The 25,705-nt window shown below is 35.8% G+C and overlaps 1 protein-coding gene across 1 annotated transcript in view; it reads right to left on the bottom strand.

The window, feature by feature from the left end:
- COL4A5 (collagen type IV alpha 5 chain) overlaps positions 1 to 25,705 on the bottom strand; it is a 215,668-nt gene that overhangs the window by 54,546 nt on the left and 135,417 nt on the right. The window contains exons 22-31 of the mRNA XM_082864798.1: positions 23,096 to 23,188; positions 20,836 to 20,906; positions 20,363 to 20,554; positions 19,415 to 19,583; positions 17,332 to 17,424; positions 17,140 to 17,244; positions 12,330 to 12,427; positions 10,904 to 11,054; positions 5,464 to 5,577; positions 93 to 260 (exon numbers count right to left, since the gene is read on the bottom strand). Of these exons, the coding sequence (XP_082720924.1) occupies positions 93 to 260; positions 5,464 to 5,577; positions 10,904 to 11,054; positions 12,330 to 12,427; positions 17,140 to 17,244; positions 17,332 to 17,424; positions 19,415 to 19,583; positions 20,363 to 20,554; positions 20,836 to 20,906; positions 23,096 to 23,188 (1,254 nt within the window). The remainder of the gene's footprint in view (positions 1 to 92; positions 261 to 5,463; positions 5,578 to 10,903; positions 11,055 to 12,329; positions 12,428 to 17,139; positions 17,245 to 17,331; positions 17,425 to 19,414; positions 19,584 to 20,362; positions 20,555 to 20,835; positions 20,907 to 23,095; positions 23,189 to 25,705) is intronic.

Below are 25,705 nucleotides of genomic sequence, written 5' to 3'. Positions count from 1 at the left end.
TGTCAATCCAGAAAAGTACAAGAGGATAATATATCAGAGTCATATTAGTTTTAATTTCCTGAATCCAAAATCAGGGAAGACTTAAAAATTACCTGGAAAGCCAGAGGCACCTGCTTTTCCTGGGAGCCCTGGTGATCCTGGGGGTCCCATAGGACCTGGTGCTCCAGGGATCCCTGGACTGCCTCTCTCACCAGGGGGTCCTGGAACATCAAATCCAGGAGGCCCTGGATCCCCCTTCTCTCCTGGTATTCCATGCAAGCCTATTTAATACAAACCAATATTAAGAAGTATTGAAGCAGTTTTAAGAGATGTATCTGGTTATTTTTCTAGCAAACAAGTGATAGAATCCTGTATATAACAAACCTAACAGTGAGTTAGAGACACTTTTGGCATCATGCACAGAAAATAACCAACAATAAAAGTTTAGGATTCTCAAGTATATTTCTCTAAGAAGGTGCTTCTGAAATTATTTCTCATGAACGATCAATCTTTTCTTAATTCCTGGTCCATCATGGACTATTTTTTTAATAAAATACAATAAAAATTACTAAAATACTAAAATAAAAAATTAAAGACATATAAAATACAATCCTACCTTTTGGTTATTATATTCAATAAATATAATTACATTGTCAAACTGCTATAAAAGTTTCTAAATGCTTACTCTCTATTTCTTCTAATTCCAGTGCAGACTGGTAACAAACAGTTTGTAATTCGACATTGGTCCATTGACCACACTTGGATCTGCATTGCTCTAAGGTATTATGAATTATAAAGATGTATTTTTGTAATCCATAAAAAGATTAATTACTGAATAAGAAAGTTACATGGGCCCTTTTGACTTTATTTTGGCTTTGTTTTACATGTTGTTTTAATAATACATTATTATTAGTCTTTGTTGTTAACTTTTGTTTCATAGTAATCCAGCCAGGATTTTATAGAAAAAAAATGTCATTGCAAAAATATACTCCAGGAAACAAGGTGGTTAAAAAAGAATATGTTTAGTGAAAAGAATTACACTACAAACATGGTGCAAGTTCACACTCCAATACCTATCAGCTACGTGACTTATTAAGTCACTTAATGTTGTTGGTCCTCATCTGTTAAATGGGGATGTGCCATAACTGACTGAAAGCTGCGGGATGAAACAGGGGACCATTCCAAGCATCCCTTCAACAATAAGACCTAATTTTATTACTGTTGAAGATTCACAGACAATTATTTTTATAAGAGAGCAAGACACTGGCATTTTAAGACCTGTTTGATGTCATATACCAGCATGCCTTGAAACTGATTAAATTCACTTTGAAGATCAGAGAATTCCATTTAGTTGGTACAGTAGTGATGATTCCAATGCTGCCATTTCATAGTAAAAATATTATTAAAAGGGGAGAGATATTTTATATTATTATATTTATTAAATATGATGAGATACCTAATCATGTGCACAATTATAGCCCTATATGAATCACTGTCTATTGTTATATTACAGCCCAAGTAGTTTTTAATAGCTGAGTTTTCAAGATAACTAATTAGTCCTTTGAAATATGCTCCAAGAGAGCGGTTCTACAAAATAATTAAAAGAAACCAAAGACTTCAATCTGGAGAAATCTTGTTTGTTTTCCAAGTTTAAAGCTTTAAGGTATGGCTTTTGGGGAAAAAAAAGATGAATAAGGTCTGAGGATTTAATGTATAACATGGTGACTATCATTGATAATACTGTGTTGTATAACTACAACTTGCTAATAGAGTAGAACTTAAGGGTTCTCACACAAAACGCAGAAAATATGTGAGGTGATGGATGTGTTAACTTGATTGTGAAAATCCTTTTACCACGTATACATATATCAAATAATCACATTGTACATTTGAAATATATTACAATTCTATTTGTCTATTATACCTCAATAGAGCTCAAAAGATAATAAATCAAAGGAAATATCCTATTTACAGTTTCTCAGAACCATTTTCATGAAATATCTCTTGCATCTTTTACGATGATCCTATTATATTTGAATGATATTTTCTATTTGCACTAGTATAATAAATTCTCAATATTAAAAAAAGAAAAAGATAAGGCTTTTGAGCGAGAACTACAGTACCTGGTAGACCTGAAGTTCAAGAGGCAGGAAGTTACAGTTCAGCAGTAAGATGAACCACCCAAGCAGAAGCAAGTTGCAAAAAGATTCATTAGGTTAGGAAACAAAACTAACCATGTAAAGATTAGAACAAAAAGTCTACGAATAGAATTTATTAGATATTGATTCATTACTAACATATATTAGTAATCAGTAAAGAAGTGTATTTTAGGCATTTGCTCAGATGCTCATATAACATATACTATAAATGTGTTTGCCAACAGGGACACAATAAAATATTTACATTCACAAAAAGTAATACTTTTTGATGAAGATCAGCTTTACACTCTTGTTTATCTCTGATCTTTATATTGCTGTGAATGATCACTTTGGAATTTAAGCTCGTAAAGGTTAGTTAGAATTTAAAAATAAACTTGATTTTATACTGTAACAGGTTAGGTACAGATAACTCAATAATTATTAGTGCAGTCTATGATTAAGCAAACTACATGTGCTAGGCAAAGATCTCTGCATTGTCATTAGTAGTAGTAACAGATATTATGCTGCGTTTTTCACAGGATAGATCTTTTCCACGACTATGTCAGGAATTGGCATCCTGGTAAGATCCAGAATGAAGAAAGTCAATATAAATTCAAAGGCTCTGCTGAATCTCCTTATACAATAAAAGGAATTATATGGATATATCTATAGAGGCTAAGTACATTAGAGGTGTATAATGCTCTAAATTTATTTGCAGCCAAATGGAATGAGTTTATGGGAAAAAAGAGAAAATTCCAAAAGCATGCATTATCTGTGAAAACTTTACACACACACACACACACACACACAAACACACACACACACAGCCCAAGGGTTTTATAGCCAAAAAAAGTTAGAAAACTACAATGTACTCTCCTTCATCTATAAAAATGACAAGACTAATTCCTTGTTCCTTTGATTCACATTAGTGGTGATGAGCCTGAGCTGATTCAGCCATGCACGTGTTCCTGAGGCTGGGCAAGTGTTACACCACATTTAACTCAGGTTAGGGTATTATCTGTAGACATGGAATTGAGTATATTTAACTGACCTCTAAAACGATTGACTGAAGCAATTATCTTCTAGTTATTGGCCAGACCAAATAATAAGAACCAAAAACTTCCATTTCTGCCTGGGTTACTAGGGCATGGGGTGAAAAGCATTTTGCTTCTTGTCCCTTAGCATTTTTAAAAAAATTTATTTCCCTACTGCCAAATGAGGAATTGATATTCAACAGCTCTTTAACTTATAAACATGCATTAAACTGTACAGCCTGCTATGGAAAAGAGAATGACAAATAGTAAAGCTTAATTAAATAATAGAAAACTGGAGTCAAAAGAAAAGCCTGAAAAGCATATATTTCTGGAGAAATGACAACATAGAATACTTTGCATTAAGTTTTCTACTACAAAATGAAACACAGCAAGTATATTTAATAAGCTTCTTATTAGAAAAAAATTGGTAGTTAGAATTTCAGCCATGCAGTATAAGTCAGGTGTATCAAGATGTTAGTAGTAGCCTTGCTGATCATCCTGTTATTGAGATGTACAAACAGAAATTATGGTATTTTTGAAATGGACTAAGATAATATTCTGCTTTGGTGATACAAATAAAATTTACTTTAAAAGTGAGTACATGTTGCTATTATCAAATACAAAATGTGGTCATCCTTTGGTAAAAAAATTGTGATTTGAGAACATTTCTATATTAATAAGAATGCATTCAGTACATTTTCATGGCGGTTGCTGTTAACTTCATTTGTTTGTTGAACCATATTAGTTAAGATCTTCAATTCTGTAGCAAAATATATATTTACAGAAGGAAGAGATGAGATTAAATTCAGCATCATTACTTTTCCCCCTGCCCATTCTATATGGACTTTATAAATATACCTATACATCCATCAGTTAAAAAGAAACAACATTAGATGAATGAAACATCGTAGAGCATTAGCTAAATTTGAAAAGGCATAAAGCACAAATGAATGTATTTTTATTTTGTTCATATTGGCATTAACAGTGGTCTCTTTTTATTCTTGCTAAGCTGTGATTTAAGAATTCAAAATGCTTCCAAAACCTCATGCAATTTTGGGAAATAAAATAAATGACAAAACACAACAGAAATGATAAATTCATTTTAGCCATTTTGTGAAACAGCGGGCCAAGACTATAATGGCCAAACCTAAAAATTAATTGTTTTCTCTCAAGATCCCTCTGCTAGTTGGACAGATGATTTTCTCATGAATGTTGAAGCTCTTACTTTTTAACAAGCTGGTTCAAAGCAACACTGTAAGTTTTCTTATTTCTAAATCAGTAGTGACATGTTAGGGGCCACTAAAAAAACGGTATAATGCGCCATAAAATAAATGTTTAAAATAGGACATAAGCAAAAATAACCTTTACTTTCCAGGCTTTTATATTGTTAATCAGTGTTTCTAGATGTTTAGCATAATAACTAACAAAATACCTATTGGCATTTAAGGTCAGAAAATATATTCCATTGTTTCAAAGTCAATGTATGTATATCTGAACGGTGCGTTTAAGTCATCTGATGTATTCATGTGAAGTAAGGAATGATGAAATGTTCCATATTTGTTTTAATTTCATATATTATTATAGTGCTTTGCAATAACATAATCTTGGCCCAAGTGTGGCCCTTACTATGCCTGCCTAGATTAAGATAAAAATAATTCACATCACCAGATGCCTCAGAATCCACAAACTCGAGTAAGCTCTCACACAAACATAGAGGAATCATATGATTCTCTATTAGGTTACAAGCTGACAAAACTTTTCTGAGTATTCATATTAAGAAAAACCTTAGCGTGCTTATGAGTTGCAAAGTAAATGCTGATTATGGGCAAAAGAAGAGCAAATTCAAGTAAACTCACTTGTTTTATTAAAAATAATTGAGAATGCCTAAGAAACATTTTTCAAAGAACTTTTTTAACCCTAGTTCTCATGTGCTAAGAAATGTTACGAGGTTCCACAAAGGTCTATTAATGCCATATAGCTACTCAGGTCTGAAATGATTAGCACTAGAAGGTCTGGGATTCCAAGGCTATGACTAGCTCAATGATTATAAGCCATGGCAACACACTGCAATTGTTAAATTGCACTGTTGTTAATAGATCGATTTTAAATTAACAGGGAGGGGAAATATCAGGGATTAAAGTAGCTCTTATGTTGTGATCTGTGCTCTTTCACTTTTACATAATTGTGTAAGTGGACATGTTAACTCGCAAAACTGTTTTCTGGAAGACTGTTACATAGGTTACACTTTATTGAGGGGCTAATCAACCTCTACATAATTAGTGCTACAAAATGCACATTTACTCCAATCTTACCAGGTTGACCTATTGGTCCAGGAATTCCTGGTGGCCCTGGTGGTCCCTGAACACCTGTTCCTGGCAGCCCAGGAGGTCCCATTGTCCCAGGTTGTCCATTTGGTCCAATGTCACCTTTAAGGAATAAATATAATTTAGATATTAAAAACAACAATAGCTGAGTCACTAGTCTTTAGCATTGGTTCACAAGTTATAATTACAATGAGTTTGTAGTATGTTTTATCATATGTTTGCTAAATATCAAGTTTCAGAATCAGTTATGTCATATCCAGAAAATTTCTACTTGAATTCTCACTGAAAATGCAGTATATTTGCAGACAAATCTGGGGAGAATTGACTGTCTCTTTCCATCTACACGTACGATTTATTAACCAATTAATTCTACCCTTTTTCAAAACACAAGTTTCAAGCTGCTAATAATAGTTTTAATTTTTCCCACAAATACATTAGGCACATTTTGTTTTATTCATTTCTAGATATGATATAGATGTTTTGCAAATTATATTTTATTTCTTATTTGTTTCAATATTTACAAACACACTATTCTATTTGTCACAATGATATTTTGCACGTAATTCTGCTACCTGGAACATCCTTCCCTAAAGATTCAGTTCAAATGTCACCTTGTATATGAAGCTTCCCAAGGCACCTTAGATGCGGCCCTGAACAAAAGTAACATATGAGGTAAACTAAATGCTTCCAAAGTCATCATTTTTTTCTTTTTTGTTTAATGATTCCAATGTTCAGTATTAAGCACATTTTCTTCCTCTTATAGTTCTTTCCTGATGGATATTAGCCTTATTAATTTATTATTGGTCACTATGTTGCCTTGAAGATGCTGTACCAATTTCTCCTATAGTTTAGTCACTAAGTTCTGATACCCAGCCACTGGTGTAAGTATATCTGGTGGGTGAACTTTTATTGTGATCTGCTTGCTGTGTTTTGACTATGGTCTATTGGTCCAAAACATTAGTGCTACATATTCATAGAGTTCCGGTTGAGATAAACACTGTCATGGCGATACCACCTAGATTTTCTTATAGTAGAGAACAATCTCTGAGATCTTCAAGAGCAGAGTCTATGCCTTTGTGTTTCTAACGATTCAAGTAGTAATAGACACAGAATAAGAACATAATGAATGTTTGAGGAATAAAGGAATTACGTGGCAGGAAGCCCCAAATTCTTTTTTTCCTAGCATCTTAGGAACTGTACTGAGGTTTTAATATTTGGGAATGATTCCTATTAGGATATGGGGATCCTATACTTCCTTTCAAAGGTTAGGCAAATGCTTGATAAAGAGCTGAAGTTTAAAATGGGCTTCAACCCCTTTCTTCCCAACCTCTGTCTCAAGGATATTTTCATAAACAAAGTATAATGAGTGAGTAATTTCCATATGGAGACTGTTTGCCACATAGCTTATCATTTGAAATGTTTCTATCTGCAAGTTTGGGGGGTCACAGGTTTAAGCTGGGGGAGGTAACTGATGGGAAACACTATCTGTAACTTTGAGTGTTACAGTTTATAGCCGGCCAGAATTGTGTACTCAAAGCCAGGAAGGTATTTTTAAAAGCGCTTATCTGAGAACAATTTGTATTGGGTTAGTTTGGGGCTCTTGCTGGCAGAATATAGGCTGGTTAAATTTGGCAATGCTGTTTTATTGCTTTAATAGGAATCAATCCAACATGTTTCAGAAGCATGGGGTTCTTCAGATTATTTTCTGGAGGCCAAAACGTTGACCAGGAGAGTCTACTTCCTTGCAAACCAGAAAGAAAAAAAAAAACAATTGCCAAACCAGTTAGACTAATTCTATTCATATACATAATTAGGGAAATCAAAATCAAGGGGATAGAAGAAACCAATAAAGAAATGAGCAAAGGACATGAGCAGTTTACAGGAAAAAATATGTATGTCCTTTAAATATATGAAAAGATGGTCAATTTCCCTCATAATAATGGAAATACAAATTTTAAACTACCCTGAGAGTAAAGGAAAAGGACCTAGTATATCCAAATAAATTTTTAAAAAAGAAAAAAGTTGGAGAACTTATATTACCTGACATCAAGTCTTACTGTAAAGCTACTGTAATATAAACAGTTGGTAGGAACTTAAGGATAGTAAGATAGATAAGCAGAACTGACAGCACAGAAATACACCCACACATAAACAGTCGTTTGATTTTTGACACAGACACCAAAATAATCCAACGAGGAGGGAGCTATTTTAAATAAATGATACTAAGCAAAAATTACTTGAAATGGATGATAGTCTCCAACATAAAAGCTAAAACTATAAAATTTACAAAATAAAAAGGAATATATTTGCAACTTTGGAACAGGGAAAGTTTTCTTAGATAAAACACAGAAAATAATCATCGAATAAGAAAACAATTGATAAATGAAAAGTCAATAAAATTAAAACTTTTGCTCATCAAAATACACTAGGCAAGCCAGATAGGGATAAAATACTCATAAACATGTATTTGACAAAGAACCAGTATGCAGGATACGTAAAGGTCACTTCCAACTTAACAATAAAAAGAGAAACAACCCATATATATATATATATATATATATATATATATATATATATATATATTTTTTTTTTTTTTTGCGGTACGAGGGCCTCTCACTGTTGTGGCCTCTCCCGTTGCAGAGCACAGGCTCCGGATGCGCAGGCTCAGCGGCCATGGCTCACGGGCCCAGCCGCTCTGCGGCACGTGGGATCTTCCCGGACCAGGGCAAGAACCCATGTCCCCTGCATCGGCAGGCGGACTCTCAACCACTGCGTCACCAGGGAAGTCCAACAACCCATATTTTAAAGTGGGAAAAATACCTGAATATGTAAATAATTCACCAGTACATGTAAAAGAGCTCAACATCATTAGCCATCAGGGAAATGCAATCTAAAACCAAAATACGTTACCTACATACCTACTAAAATTCAAAAATGAAAAGACTAATAAAACCAAATGTTGGAGAGAATGTGGAACAACTAAAACTTTCATACCGTATTGGTTAGAAAATGATACAACCATTTTGGGAAAAGGTCCAGTAATTTCCTTCTTCTATTATTGAGTTATAGTTGATTTACAATATTATATAAGTTTCAGGTGTACAACACAGTGATTCACAATTTTAAAGGTTATACTCCATTTATAGTTATTATAAAATATTGGCTATATTCTCCCTGTGCTGTACAATATATCCTTGTATAATAATAATAGCCTTGTATTTATTTTATAGTACATAGTAGTTTGTACCTCTCAATCCCCTACCCTATCTTACTCCTCCCCCTTCCCTCTCCCCCCCAGTAACCACTAGTTTGTTCTCTATTTCTGTGAGACTGTTCCCTTTTTGTTATATTCACTATTTTGTTTTATTTTTTAGATTCTACATATAAGTCCTATCATACATTATTTGTCTTTCTCTGTCTGACTTATTTCACTAAGCATAATACCCTCCAAGTCCATTCATGTTGTTGCAAATGGCACAATTTCATTCCTTTTTATGGCTGAGTAATATTCCATTGTATATATGTGCCACATCTTTTTTTTTTAACATCTTTATTGGAGTATAATTGCTTTACAATGGTGTGTTGGTTTTTGCTTTATAACAAAGTGAATCAGTTATACACATACATATGTTCCCATATCTCCTCCCTCTTGCGCCTCCCTCCCTCCCACCCTCCCTATCCCACCCCTCCAGGTGGTCACAAAGCACCAAGCTGATCTCCCTGTGCTATGTGGCTGCTTCCCACTAGCTATCTATTTTACATTTGGTAGTGTATCAAAAGAAAAAGAACAACCATAGACATGCATGCTGCAGTATTTAGGGAGAAGTGCATTGCTACTGTAATTTACTTTGAAACACATTAAAAGTAAGTCAATGAAAGTAGAAAGGGATGAACAAATACGTGACAAATCATGCATAGTAAAATGTTGATAGTAGAACATCAATGGTGTGTATACAGTAGTCACTGTAAAATTCTTTCTACTTTGCTTTATATAAAAAATTTAAAAAAAATTTTTAAAAAGCCCCACCGGGGCTTCCCTGGTGGCTGAATGGTTGGGAGTCCGCCTGCTGGCGCGGGGGACATGGGTTCGTGCCCCGGAGCGGGAGGATCCCACATACCGCAGAGCGGCTGGGCCCGTGAGCCATGGCCGCTGGGCCTGCGCACCCGGAGCCTGTGCTCCACAACGGGAGAGGCCACAGCGGTGAGAGGCCCGCGTACCGCAAAGAAAAAAAAATTAAATGTTGGCAGAGAGATAAAATGTGAATTGTAGAATCTAGGTGGTAGATAGATGGGTTTTCACTGTACAATTCTTGTTAATTTTTCTGTGTGTTTGAGATTTTTCACAATAAAATGTTTAAAAAACTATACTGAGATACCTACTTGTTTCCAACAATTTGGCAAAAATCCAAGAGTTTATCAACATACTCATTTAGCAAGGCTGTGGGGAAACAAGCACACCCATACATTTTGGGGGGGAGTGTAAAAAGGTACAAATGGAGAGGAATCTGTCAATATCTAGAAATGCATTTGCCCTTCCATTCAGAAAACCCATTTTTATTACTCTATTCTAACATTACACCTGTACACACATGAAATAACATGTATGCAAGATTATTCAGTGTGGCATTATTTCTAATAAGAAAATATTGCCAAAAACACAGTCTAGCAACTAGCAACTGGTAGAATAAAACATGGCATACCCAAGCAATCCAATACTAGGCAACTATTTTTAAAAAATCACAATCTCTATGTACTAACATGGAGGATTCTCTAGAATATAAAGTTAAATGAAAAAAGTTCAAGAGGTAGTACTCTATCTTTTGAGAAAGGTAGTAAATAAAAATACATATATTCTTTATTCTTCTTTAGCACAGGGAGATCAGCTCAGTGCTTTGCGACCACCTAGAGGGGTGGGATAGGGAGGGTGGGAGGCAGACGCAAGAGGGAGGAGATATGGGGATGTATGTATATGTATAGCTGATTCACTTTGTTATAAAGCAGAAACTAACACACAATTGTAAAGCAGTTATACTCCAATAAAGATGTTAAACTATATATATATATATATATATATATATATATATATATATTCATATTCTTATTGGCTTGTATTTGTATGAAGGAACACCAGAAGGACAAATAAGTAACTAAAAAATGGCTACATATAGGATGGGGAGGAACATAATGGATGGATATGGGGTAAAGGGAAGACCTTTACAAAAGTGTTACTTCAATACATATATGATTGTATCATCTATACAATGAAATAAAACACAACATATACCAATGGAGGATTAAAAAAAAAAGCCATGATAGAGTGGCAGCATAGGCTTTCTAGTTAATTGGGATTATCACCCATAAACTGTCACAACAGTTTCAATTTCTATAAATTTAAAAGCAAATTGAGAAGTAGCAACAGCCTCCATACCTTTTGGTCCAGGTAGCCCATCCAAGCCAGCTTGTCCTGGAGGACCTTGCGGTCCTGGGAAACCACGATCCCCTTTTGGACCAAGTATTCCTTTGAAACCTGGGAGTCCTGGAGGCCCAGGTGGCCCAGGTAGCCCAAATCCTGGTTCTCCCTTGAGCGTACACATGATAAAACACAACAAAGACTCCCATGACTTTCTTGGTGTTTACTGTTTACTACAGAGAATTTAAAGCAGAAAATACAAGGTAATATCCCCCCTGCCATGGTAAAGGGAGTAGGATAATTAAATGAAAAGTAATTGGCAAGCAGGACAGAACATCTGGAAGGATAGGAAACTGGGCTTAGTAAAACAAATTGAATTATTTGGTCTGGTTTCAGGACAAAAAAGAAATAACTGAGACAGCATGAGATTAAAGAACCGAAGTGATGAAATATGATTACAGACTGGGTACTGTATTAGATGATTATTTTAAATTTGACTAAGTATGATAAAAGAATTGTGGGTTTTCTATATAATGTCTGTTTACTTAGAGATGAATACTGAAGTATAGATATTTATAGGTGAAATGACACAATATTGAGATTTGGGTTAAAATACTTCAGCAAAGAAAAAAAGCGTAGATGAAGCAAATATGATAAAATCTTGATAATTTGGAATCTGAGTGATGGATATATGAAAGTTCACTGTATTATTCCTTTTACTTTTGCGTTCATTTGAAAAGGTTAATAATAAAATAAAAACAATCAATAGAGAAGTGATTTCTCATGACAACTGTGGCCATGGTCAATTTTTCTTCCCATGGAAAAAAGTTATTGATAGTAATCATAAAAACACAGGAAGTTTAAATTAATGAAACACAGAGAAAATACAGGAACAGTTAGGATAATTACGTACCATGGCAGTTTGCTGAAGACTGACTAAGGAAAATTTTACATTAGCTAAAATGTAGTAAGAGGGACAGAAACCAACTCAAACACAGTACCATTATTAGTACTAAGTCGATAGCAATGATTTGCATTAAGTATCTGGGATGGAATTGGGACAGAGGGGAAACGTATGAGAAGTACTTGGCATGATATTCAACACCATTTCAACCAAACATCACACAGACATGGACAGAGATTAAATGGAATGATGGTATTACAGAAAAGCACAGGGGAAGCTGATGATTGTATTCTCTCATCTCATCTCATCATATAACCAGTCACTCTAAACAGGTTCAGAAACTTCTTTTTTTTGCTTCAAATTTGACCCCTTGGACTATTAAAAAGTATTTGGAATTAAATATTTTTAAATAAAAATACAATAAGTTAAGTTTTATTTATACAGTGAAGCCTTGGGATGATGTCTAAATCAAAATAGAGAAGGCTAAGGAAGGTAGGGGGAATAGAAAAAGAATAAAAAATAAATTAAAATGTCTCAGACCTTTAGTCCTGGAAAGCCTGGTGGCCCAGAAGGACCTTCTAGACCAATTCTTCCAGGTGTCCCAGGTGCTCCTGGAGGTCCTGGAATTCCAGGGAAACCTGTAAAATTAGAAGCCATTTTTTAACCTCCAAAGAGAAGACACTGTAAGAAAGATACCCAAACTCCCAAACCCACATTTTCACCCTATTCAATCATGCTTAGTGACTACAGTAAGATGGTAAAACCACAATGACATTCTAGATGACTACTTCAGACTAAGCCTTACAGATAACTGATATTCTCTCTCAATCACCATATGGTCCCCTATTATTGTCATATAGGGCTAATGTGTGTGGAAGATATGCTCTTCTAAGGAAAATCAAAGCTATTACCAACGAGACAGAACTAAAAATAAGGAATGAATCCAACACAAAAATGCAGAGAAACTTTTCTTCTGCTTACATCTGGATACAGTATGATAAAAGACCTACTACATAATTCTGGAAGTGATCTAAAAACAATTGCAGAAAATAAATAAGGAACCACAAGCTTTAAATGACATATTAAACAAGATGGACTTAATTGATAATTAAGGGCATTCCATCCCAAAACAACAGAATACACTTTCCTCTCAAGTGCTCGTGGAACATTCTCCAGGATAGATCATATCTTGGGTCACTAGTCAAGCATCGGTAAATTTAAGAAAACTGAAATCGTACCAAGTATCTTTTCCAACCACAATACTATGAGACTAGATATCAATTACAGGAAAAAATCTGTAAAAAATACAAACACATGGAGGCTAAACAATACACTACTAAGGAACCAAGAGATCACTAAAGAAATCAAAGAGGAAATCAAAAAATACCTAGAAACAAATGACAATGAAAACACGATGACCCAAAACCTATGGGATGCAGCAAAAGTACCTATAAGAGAGAAGTATATAGCAATACAATCCTACCTCAAGAAACAAGAAAAATCTCAAATAAACAACCTAACATTACATCTAAAGGAATTAGAGAAAGAAGAACAAAAAACCCAAAGTTAGCAGAAGATAAGAAATCATAAAGATCAGATCAGAAATAAATGAAAAAGAAATGAAGGACACAATAGAAATGATCAATAAAACTAAAAGCTGGTTCTTTGAGAAGATAAACAAAATTGATAAACCATTAGTCAGACTCATCAAGAAAAAAAGGGAAAGACTCAAATCAATAGAATTAGAAATGAAAAAGGAGAAGTAACAACTGACACTGCAGAAATACAAAGGATCATGAGAGATTACTACAAGCAACTCTATGCCAATGAAATGGACAAACTGGAAGAAATGGACAAATTCGTAGAAAGGCACAACCTTCTGAGACTGAACCAGGAAGAAATAGAAAATATGAACGGACCAATCACAAGCACTGAAATTGAGACTGTGATTAAAAATCTTCCCGCAAACAGAAGCCCAGGACCAGATGGCTTCACAGGCAAATTCTTTCAAACATTTAGAGAAGAGCTAATACCTATCCTTCTCAAACTCTTCCAAAATACAACAAAGGGAGGAACCCTCCCAAACTCATTCTATGAGGCCACCATCACCCTGATACCAAAACCAGACCAAGATGTCACAAAGAAAGAAAACTACAGGCCAATATCACTGATGAACATAGATGCAAAAATTCTCAAAAAATACTAGCAAACAGAATCCAACAGCACATTAAAAGGATCATACAACATGATGAAGTGGGGTTTATCTCAGAAGTGCAAGGATTCAATATACGCAAATCAATCAATGTGATAAACCATATTAACAAATTGAAGGAGAAAAACCGTATGATCCTCTCAATAGATGCAGAAAAAGCTTTTGACAAAATTCAACACCCATTTACGATAAAAACGCTCCAGAAAGTAGACACAGAGGGAACTTACTTCAACATAATAAAGCCCAAATATGACAAACCCACAGCCAACATCGTTCTCAATGGTGAAAACCTGAAACCATTTCCTTTAAGATCAGTAACAAGATTGTCCACTCTCACCACTATTATTCAACATAGTTTTGGAAGTTTTAGCCACAGCAATCAGAGAAGAAAAAGAAATAAAAGGAATCCAAATTGGAAAAGAAGAAGGAAAACTGTCACTGTTTGCAGATGACATGATACTATACATAGAGAATCCTAAAGATGTTACCAGAAAACTACTAGAGCTAATCAATGAATTTTAGCAAAGTAGCAGGACACAAAATTAATGCACATAAATCTCTTGCATTCCTATATACTAATGATGAAAAATCTGAAAGAGAAATTAAGGAAACACTCCCATTTACCATTGCAACCAAAAGGATAAAATACCTACGAATAAACCTACCTAAGGAGACAAAAGACCTGTATGCAGAAAACTATAAGACACTGATGAAAGAAATTAAAGATGATACAAACAGATGGAGAGATATACCATGCCCTTGGACTGGAAGAATCAACACTGTGAAAATGACTATACTACCCAAAGCAATCTACAGATTCAATGCAATCCCTATCAAACTACCAATGGCATTTTTCACAGAACTAAAACAAAAAATTTCACAATTTGTATAGAAACACAAAAGACCCAGTATGGCCAAAGCGATCTTGAGAAAGAAAAATGGAGCTGGAGGAATCAGCCTCCCGGACTTCAGACTATACTACAAAGCTACAGTAATCAAGACAGTATGGTACTGGCACAAAAAACAGAAATATAGACCAATGGAACAGGATTGAAAGCCCAGAGATAAACCCACACACATATGGTCACTTTATTTTTGATACAGGAGGCAAGAATATAGAGTGGAGAAAAGACAGCCTCTTCAATAAGTGGTGCTGGGAAAACTGGACAGCTACATGTAAAAGAATGAAATTAGAACACTCCCTAACACCATACACAAAAATAAACTCAAAATGGATTCAAGACCTAAATGTAAGGCCAGACACTATCAAACTCTTAGAGGAAAACATAGGCAGAACACTCTATGACATAAATCACAGCAAGATCCTTTTTGACCCACCTCCTAGAGAAATGGAAATAAAAACAAAAATAAACAAATGGGACCTAATGCAACTGCAAAGCTTTTGCACAGCAAAGGAAAACATAAAGAAGACGAAAAGACAACCCCCAGAATGGGAGAAAATATATGCAAATGAAGCAACTGACAAAGGATTAATCTCCAAAATTTATAAGCAGCTCATGTAGCTCAATATCAAAAAAACACACAACCCAATCCAAAAATGGGCAGAAGACCTAAATAGACATTTCTCCAAAGAAGATATACAGATCCCCAACAAACACATGAAAGGATGCTCAATATCACTAATCATTAGAGATATGCAAATCAAAACCACAATGAGGCATCACCTCACACCAGTCAGAATGGCCATCTTCAAAAAATCTACAAAAAAAGAAATGCTGGAGAGGGTGTGGAGAAAGGGGAACCTTCTTGCACTGTTGGTGGGAATGTAAATTGATACAGCAACTATGGAGAACAGTATGGAGGTTCCTCAAAAAACTAAAAATAGAACTTCCATACGACCCAGCAATCCCACTACTGGGCATATACCCTGATAAAACCATAATTCAAAAAGAGTCATGTACCACAATGTTCATTTCAGCACTATTTACAATAGCCAGGACATGGAAGCAACCTAAATGTCCATCGACAGATGAATGGATAAAGAAGATGTGGCACATATATACAATGCAAATTACTCAGCCATAAAAAGAAACAAAATTGAGTTATTTGTAGTGAGGTGGATGGACCTAGAGACTGTCATACAGAGTGAAGTAAGTCAGAAAGAGAAAAACAAATACCGTATGCTAACACATATATATGGAATCTAAAAAAAAAAAATGGATGTGAAGAATCTAGGGGCAGGACAGGAATAAAGATGCAGACGTAGAGAATGGACTTGAGGACACGGGGATGGGGAAGGGTAAGCTGGGACGGAGTGAGAGAGTGGCATGGACATATATACACTACCAAATGTAAAATAGAGAGCTAGTGGGAAGCAGCCACATAGCACAGGGAGATCAGCTCAGTGCTTTCTGACCACCTAGAGGGGTGGGATAGGGAGGGTGGGAGGGAGACGCAAGAGGGAGGGGATATGGTGATATATGTATACGTATAGCTGATTCACTTTGTTATAAAGTAGAAACTAACACACCATTGTAAAGCAATTATGCTCCAATAAAGATGTAAAAAAAAATCGCAGATATTATACACATATATACACATAAAATCAAATCTGACCCCTTTGAAGTCATGTAGCATAAATGAGTAAGGACATGTTTAAGCACTGATCTCAGACCAATGCACACTCTTGCCATTCATGAGAAAAGAAATTCTGTGAAGGATAAAGCATAACTGAAGCAACAGCCCTAAAAATTTCAGTAAATCAAGAGAATATGATTTAGGATAAAACACTACTTGGATATAAGTGTGCAATAAATCTGTTTTCTGTTTAATACAATTCATTCATTTAACAAATATCTATTGAGCACTTAATATGTGCCAGGACTTTTCTGAGCCCTGAAAATACAGTGGTGAACACAAAAGACAATAATTACTGTGATATTTAAAGCTTGTATATCATTTTTGCATATCTAGGATTTAGATATTTTCTTGTCTGGAATGTTTTACATAAAGACAATGAAACTATAGTACATACATGCTGTGACTTTTCCCTTACATTCTTTATTGCACATAGAAAAAAGTTGCACGAATATACTTTATCTGTTTTGTGAGCTATATCAAAGAATAATATCATACTAACCAGCTAACCTACCTTGCCTGCTACCCAGTCCTACATACCTTTGGGACCAGGTGGTCCAGGAAGCCCAATTCCAGGGATACCTGGTTCTCCTTTGCTACCAGGTATACCTGGCAAGCCTGGCTGGCCTGGGAGTCCAGGTTCACCTACGGAGAAACAGCAGTTTTTTGGAAGTAGCCAAAGACAGAAACCAACAAGTGTTGAAGACATGGTCAAATAAATTCCTCACATACCTGGAAGACCTACTTCACCATCTCTGCCTGGGTTACCAGGCAAGCCAGGCTTCCCTGGCTGTGTTATGGTCTGACCTGGATCACCTTTAGGACCTAAGAACAAGTGGGAATTAATAGTGAATGGGAAGTGTTCACTTGACTAAAGATCTCCGCTAATTAAAACAAAAAAGAAAGTACTTACAATCTTCTAAAAATTCAAACTAACAAAAATCCATGAGAAAAACAATCCTGTATATATTTTCAAGGAAGATACTAAACAGAAGGATGAAATTTCAAAGATAAAAGTAGATGACAGTATTAAGGGTTTCCATGAAGATGGCATCTATAAAAATATTAGGCATCTATAAAAATATTTTCTAAATGTAGGTCAAAAGAAAAATACTTATTTTTGGTTAACTAGTTTTGGTTAAGGTTTTATGTGTGCAAAGTCCAAGTACAACTACTTCTCATTAATTGAAATAGGCTCAGGACAAAGATGGATTTCTTAAACATGACATAAAAAGCACTAACCATGAGAGAGAAAAGGTTGATATATTTGACTACATTCAAAGTGATTTATGTTCATTGAAGACACCATACAGAGAGTGAAAATGGCAAGCCATAGTGAATTAAGATTTTACAAAATAAATAGCTAATGAAGAACTAATACAAATTATATATATATATATATATACACACACACACACACACACACACACACACATATATATTCCTCCAAATCAATAAGAAAAAGAAACAATCCAAAAGAAAAAATGGTCAAAACACTTGAATAGACATTTCACAAAGAGAAATTCAAATGGTCAACAAACATATGAAAAGGTGGTAAACATTAATATAATCAGAGAAATATAAAATAAAACTGCCATGAGATATATCACACTCAACAGACTGGCAAAAATGAAAAAGTCTAACAATACAAAATACTTATGAGGATACAGAGCAACAAGAAACCTCTAATACTGCTGGTGGGAGTATAAATTGGTACAATTGCTTTGGACGTAGTTTGGAATTATCTAGTAAAGCTGAAGATGCATTTGTTCTATGTCTCAAGAATGCTAATCTTAAATATATACCCTAGCCTAGGGATTGGCAAATTTTTTCTGTAAAGGACCAGACAGCATATACTTTAGGCTTTGTGGGCCATCTGGTCTCTGTAGCAACAACAACTCTGCAGTAGTAGTGCAAAAGCAAGCATAAACAATAGTGAATGGCTGTGGATGTGTTCAAATAAACTTTTCATTTATGACAACATGTGGAGGGCCAGAGTTGTAGTTTGCTGATCTCTGTCACAGAGCAGTGTATGCACATGTACACCAGAAATATATATAAAAGAATGCACATAGAAGCATTATTCGTAATAGGCCTGAACTATAAATAACCCAACTGTCCATTAACAATAGAATGCATAAAGCAACGGTGATACACGCACATACACACACACACAGTGGGATACTGTACAGCAGTGAAAATGAATATGCTATATCCATACACAAAGTTAACATAAAGAATACTTACCCTATGCTTCCATTAATATAACACTCAAAAAGAAGCATAATTAAAGTACTTTGATAGGAATACATATCTAGGTGATAAAACTGTATATGGAAGGAAATTATGCAAAAGTCAGGACAGTGTTTACCTTTGGAGAAATGGAAGGGGATTATGATCAGGAAAGAACAGAGAGAGGAGGATAGGGGTTTCAAGGATGCTGGCAATGTTGTTTCTTGACGTGTGTGGTAGTTATGTGTGTGTTTCCATTATATTTGTTAAACTTTGCATTATATATATATCATGTACATTATATATATCATGCACTTAAAAACAACAGTAACAACAAATATAGTCAAAAAATTTAAAGAGAAGCCCCTCTTAAAACACACACACACACACACACACACACACACACACACACACACACACACACATTTATGTTTCCCTGCTAAGAAGCTCTGAAAAGGCCCAAATATAAATGGCGACGGAAACACAACTCTCATAAAAAGAACCCAAGAATGGCCAAAAGATAATAAATACATTTCTGCTTTTAAGCACCAAACTGAAAACAAAACAACCATAATAAAGTCACCTGGTATTCCTGGCTGGCCTGGATTTCCTGCTACACCTTGTATGCCTTTTTCACCTGGTGGGCCTGGAGGGCCAAAACCAAGAGGGCCCATAGGCCCCCTATTTCCTGGGAGACCTGGCAAACCTGGGTTCCCAGGGGGACCTCTTTCACCCTTAAAAGCAATTCCACCCTGAAAAGGGAAAAATTTAATACAGAAACATAGATATAACAGCTATCTGTAGGTTGGTATTACTAAGTACAACTAGAGAAATGATACAGCCATAAATAGTTCTTAAAAACTACATAAGTGTGTGTTATTATCGGGTGGTATGTGTGCTCACTCTACTTATTCATTCTTTTAACAAATATTTTTGAGTTCCTACTATGTGCCAGGTGCTGGTGATAAAGCAAAGAATAAAAATTGGCAAAAATCTCTGTGTTCATGAAGTCAAGAAGTTTACAGCCTAGCTAACATTTAATAAAACAGCACTTTCTACCTAAATATCCTGGGCTGTGTGTTGTGCACAAAATAAGAATCTACTCATTTATCTTCAATCTGTAGGCTCCATGGCACATTTCACACGGCCATCTACTCACACTAATCTCTAAGCTTACTTTATATAAAAACCAAATTAGTCTTTTGTTGTCCGGTCTAAAAAAAACCAGACAAGGCTATGTGGGATAAGAAAAGGGGAACCTCACAGTGACCCATAAGCATCTTAACCTCCTGCCTACCTAGTCATAGCAAATATTACTCAATACAGCAGTGGGTTAAGCAGAAATAATTAATAAAACCACTGAGAAAAGAACTGTAAAGAAACCCTATGTAGTCAATAACAATGTACCATTACTATATATAATCACATTCTTTTAAGCATTGATTACATGTTCATCTCAGCACCAGGCCTATCCTAGGAAACATCACTAACAATTTGACATGACAAAACCAAGAATATCAAACCAACTCACAGGTTCTCCTTTGGGGCCAGGAAGCCCTGGCAATCCATCCTGTCCAGGGGTGCCAGGTAAACCAGGAAGCCCTGGAGCTCCAGGAGAACCCAAATCTCCTTTGTCACCCTTCATTCCTGGAAAAGTGAGGACGTCACCAGGTTCACCTTTAGGTCCGGGAAAGCCTGGAGCACCTGGAGCTCCTGGTATGCCCTGAGGGGGGGGGCAATAAAGAGGGGAAAAAGAAGAGAGAGAAAAAGAAACTCAGTTTCTTTTTTTCTAATACTTTCTCCAGTTTATCCCATCAACCTGCCCAATAACATTTAGTGTACCAAGCTATGAGTCAAGTGAGACATATGAGTCAGCGTGAGCGAAAGAATCAAATATATCATAATAAGAAAACTAAATTTCTTTTATATATATCCACAAGTAAAAATCAAAGTGTAAATAGGTTTCTTCTACTTCTTTTGTTATATGATATACTCAAAACTTACTGTTAATCCTTTGGGACCGGTTGCACCAGCGTGTCCTTTTTCACCCTTCTGTCCAGGGAAACCAAGAGATCCTAATATACACACACACACACACACACACACACACACACACACACACACACACACACACAGAGTAATGTGAGCTTTGAGCTTGAAATCCTGACAAAGCTCATATAAAAATCAGCAAGTCAGGAAGTCAAGTTTTAAAATAAGAATGCCAGACTTCCCCAGTGGTGCAGTGGTTAAGAATCTGCCTGCCAATGCACCAATGCGGGGGACACGGGTTTGATCCCTGGTCTGGGAAGACCCCACATGCCGTGGAGCAACTAAGCCCATGTGGCACAACTGCTGAGCCTGAGCTCTAGAGCCTGCGAGCCACAACTACTGAGCCCGCGTGCCACAACTACTGAAGCCCGAACGCCTAGAGACCATGTTCTGCAACAAGAGAAGCCACCGCAATGAGAAGCCCATGCGCCGCGACGAAGAGTAGCCCGCGCTCGCCACAACTAGAGAAAGCCCACTGCAGCAATGAAGACCCAACACAGCCAATAAATAAATAAATAAATTAATTAATTAAAAAATAAGAATGCCATTCAATTCCATTTAACAAGTCACATTTTGATCTTTCTATTCTATGCTCTGAAGGCGAGGAGATCATCCTTTCTTTTAGGTAAAGCTAACATTTCCTGGTACATACAGCATTGTATCCTTAGGTATTTCCAATTCCAAATCCTCTCAGAGTTCGCAGCTACCAAGTACTATGCACAGAAATGCTCTGCTCTTATAACCACCCCATTGCCAAGGTGAGAAGGAGATAAGGACAAAGTCTGTGTATCTTTCTTTGTTCTTACTTAAACAATTTTCCTAGATTCCTACCACTTATTTCTTTGGTTTGTCACTCCCTAAAATTTGGTTTATGAGAAAGGATTGGTGCTCAAAGACTAGAGAAAATATTACTAAAGCAGTGCTCTCAAAATGGGTCCCTGGACCAGCTGCATCAGCATCACCTGGGCACTGGTTAGAAATGCTAATTCTTGGGCCCTCCACCCCAGGTCTACTGAATCAGAAATTTTGGGGGGTGGGACCCAGGAATCTGGGTTTTAACAAGCCCTCCAAGTAATTCTGATGCACTCCCAAGTTTGAAAACCACTAGACTGGAAGTACAAGGCTAGATGATTAACTTCTAGGGGCAGCTATAAGACTTGCTGAAAATCTATTTCCAAACACCAAATGTGTGTTTGGCAGACACACTAGACAGAAAGGTAAGAGATCTGGTATCTATTCTCAGCCCTGACTGACTCGGACATGAAGTGTGATTTCAAGAGAATATAATCCTGGGAAACCCCAAGAGGCAGTTGAGTAAAAGAGTTGGAAATGGGGAAGGGGGAGTTATATATAGAAAGAGGAAGACAAATATCATATGATATCACTTATATGTGGAATTTACAAACAGAGTACAAATGAACTTATCTACAAAATAGAAACAGAGTTACAGATGAAGAAAATAAACTTATGGCTACAAGGGGGGTAAGGGAGGAGGGGGATAAATTGGGAGGCTGGAATTGACATATACACACTACTATACATAAAAGAGATAACTAATAAGGACCTACTGTATAGCACAGAGAACTCTACTCAATACTCTGTAATGGCCTATAATGGGAAAAGAATCTAAAGAAGACTGGATATATGTATATGTATAACTGATTCACTTTGCTGTACACATGAAACTAACACAACATTTAAATCAACTATACTCCAATAAAAATTTTTTTAAGAAAGAAAGAACATTTTAATTTTTAAAAATTAAAAAAAATAAAGAGGAATATTGGCAGTTGATTGCCAAACTCTGGTAGAAGACCGTTTCTTAATGACAACATGTGATACATCCCAATGACTAGAATCTTGGCCACTGAAAACCATATTCAGAGGTCAGGTATTATGAACATTTTCCCCAGTTTTCTGGAATAAAGAAGTCTGACTCTGTGTAAGTTATTTTCCTCACCATATGGAAAATAAGGAAGATATTTTTCCTGGAGTAATACTGTCGAAATTCTTTAATAGAAAATGCTGGTAGCTTCAGCTACTGGAAACAAGAGCATAATTTATTTCACAGCAGATAGTGACATTTCATATTTAATTATTTATGGATGTGAGTGACTAGTCATAAAATGAGACACTGGCATCATTTAAAACTATAAGCTCACTAATATCTAGGCAAGAAATATTTTTAAGGTTGCCCTGAGGAAGAATGTGTTACCTGGGGGACCTGGAAGACCTGGCAAACCAGGTTCACCTGGAGGCCCTGAAACACCAGTTCCAATACAGTTGAAGCAGGTGTCACCTTTGTCACCTAGAGAAAACCATAATAAAAAACAAATTTTACTCGAAGGGGTACATATACCTTCTTTAGATAGGTTCTAAAGAAGTTAGCACTAAGGGACAATATTCCTACCTAACAGTGTAGCTGGAGAAGCCTATATCTAGAATCAATTCACTTGATAAATATTTACTGAGCACCTACTATGTGTCAAGCACTGTTCGAGGAGTTTGTAATACATTGATAAACAAAACAGACAAAATCCATACCTTCACAGTGTTTACATTCTACCAGTGGCTGGGTAAAAGTGAAATTGGATATGCTTAGGGGTGGGTGGCAGGTTGCAATTTTAAATAGGGTGGTCAGGATAAGACCTCATTGAGAAGATGACACGTGATTAAAAAAACTTAAAGGACATGGCACGTGCATAACGACTATAGTGCAGTCCAGGTAGAAAGAGTAGCCATGTTTGGCATATAGAAGGAACATCAAGGAGAACAGATTGCGGGAGTACAGTGAGGAAGGGGAACCAGGTCAGACAGTTAACAGGTTATAACAAGTGGCATATCATAAAATATCACATAGGCCACCACAAAGACTGTGGCTTTTACTGTGAGTGAAATGAGAATTTAGGAGAAGAAATTAAACAGAAAAGCAACATGATATGACTTAAGTTTTAAAAGGATGACTCTGGTTGCTATGTTAATAATATAATCTAAGTACAAGGATGGAAACAGGGTAAACACATAAGTGGCTACTGCTGAAGTGATCTAGGAGAGATAGTAGCTCATTCCAGAGTGACAGCAATGAACATGATGAGAATTGGTTAGATTCTGGACATATTTGAAAGTAGAGCCAATAGGGTTTTCTCATGGATCATACAGAATTCAAAAGAAGAAGGGAATCAGGGATGACTCCATGACAGATCAAAGGTCGAAATGTAAAAGGCAAAAACGATAAAGCTTTTAGAAGAAAACATAGAGGAATATCATCAGGTCCTTGGGATAAGCAAAGATTTCTAAAACAGGACATAAACAGCACTAACCATAAAAGAGGACATGAATCATTTGACTTCTTTTAATTAACAACTTCTGTTCAAGAAAAGACGCGAGTAAAAAAGCAAGTCACAGAATGGGAGAATATATTTGTGATACATATATCCAACAACCCAAGTAAAATAGAAGAAGATAGGTATTTTACAAAAAGAATGTACAGACTATAAGAAAAGAGGCTCAGCATCAGTAAGTTGTGAGGAAAATGGAAACTAAATCCTCTTTGTAAAATGGTTTGGTGGTATCTATGGAATCAAAGATACATCTACCTTATGATCCAGCAATTCCATTACCAGGTTTACACAACAGAAATGAATGCTTATGTCCTACTATATATATATATATATATATATATATATATATATATATATATATATGAATGTTCATAGCAGCTTTATTCATAATAGCCCCAGACCAAATGTCCATTAACATTAGAATGGATGAATATGAATAGGAATATTCATTCAATGAAATACCAAAGAGCAGTGAAAAAATACTGCTACAAACAAAAACATGGATATACCTCACTGGTATAATATTAAGCAAAAGAAACCAGATAAAATATTAAGACATAAAAGAGCCCATACTGTATGATTCCATTTATACAAAGTTCAAAGTTAGGCAAACTGTTTGATTGGGGATACAACAGTGGTTACCTTTGGGAGTGCTGTATAGGATACACAAGAGAGTCTTCTGGAGTCTTGGAAAAGTTCTATATTTTGATTTAGACAGTAGTTACATGGGAGGTAATAGATAGACATACATACGGAGAGATATACATATAGAGACAAAGTATATATAGGAGGAGACATATCTATATATAGAGAGAGACATATCTATACCTATATCTATATCTAATATATACGATATGCCAGGAAGGTAGGAAGAAAAACAGAGCATGTAATATACTGAAAACCAAGTGAAGAAAGTGTTAAAGAATGGAAAACTCAAGGAAATAATGGACTGAGAACTTGATATTTGAATTGGCAGTGAACAGGCTGCTGATGACTTTGACAAAAGCAGCATCTATGGAGTGGTTGGGGAAGGGGAGTGAAGTCCTGAGGAGTATGTTTAAGAGAAAATGAGAGTAGAGTTATCTAGAGACAGTGAGTAGAAAATTCTTGAAGAGTTTTGCTCCAAATGGAAGCAGAGGAATAGTGTAGTATCAGGCAGGGGAAGTGCGATTATGATAAAATATTTTTAGATGGGTGAAAAAAGCATATTTGTATACTGCTGGGAATGATCCAGTAAAAGGGGAAAATTGATGATATGGGAGTGACAAGAATTTCTGGAATGAATTTTTGGGGGAGAACAAGAGGAAACTGAATCTATTGTACAAACAGAAGAACCGCTTTAGATAGGAGCAGTAACAATAATAGGCAGGAAGGCAGAATATAGGGGCAAGATGCAAATAGGCGGGTAAATACGGTGGTGGCGGCAATCTGTGAAAGTTCTCTTGTTACTGCTTCAATTGGTCAGTGGAGGAGAAAGCAAAGTC

This window comes from Leucopleurus acutus (assembly GCF_964270905.1).
Source record: "Leucopleurus acutus genome assembly, chromosome: X".
NCBI lineage: Eukaryota > Metazoa > Chordata > Mammalia > Artiodactyla > Delphinidae > Leucopleurus > Leucopleurus acutus.
This window is presented reverse-complemented; position numbering and strand designations above follow the sequence as displayed.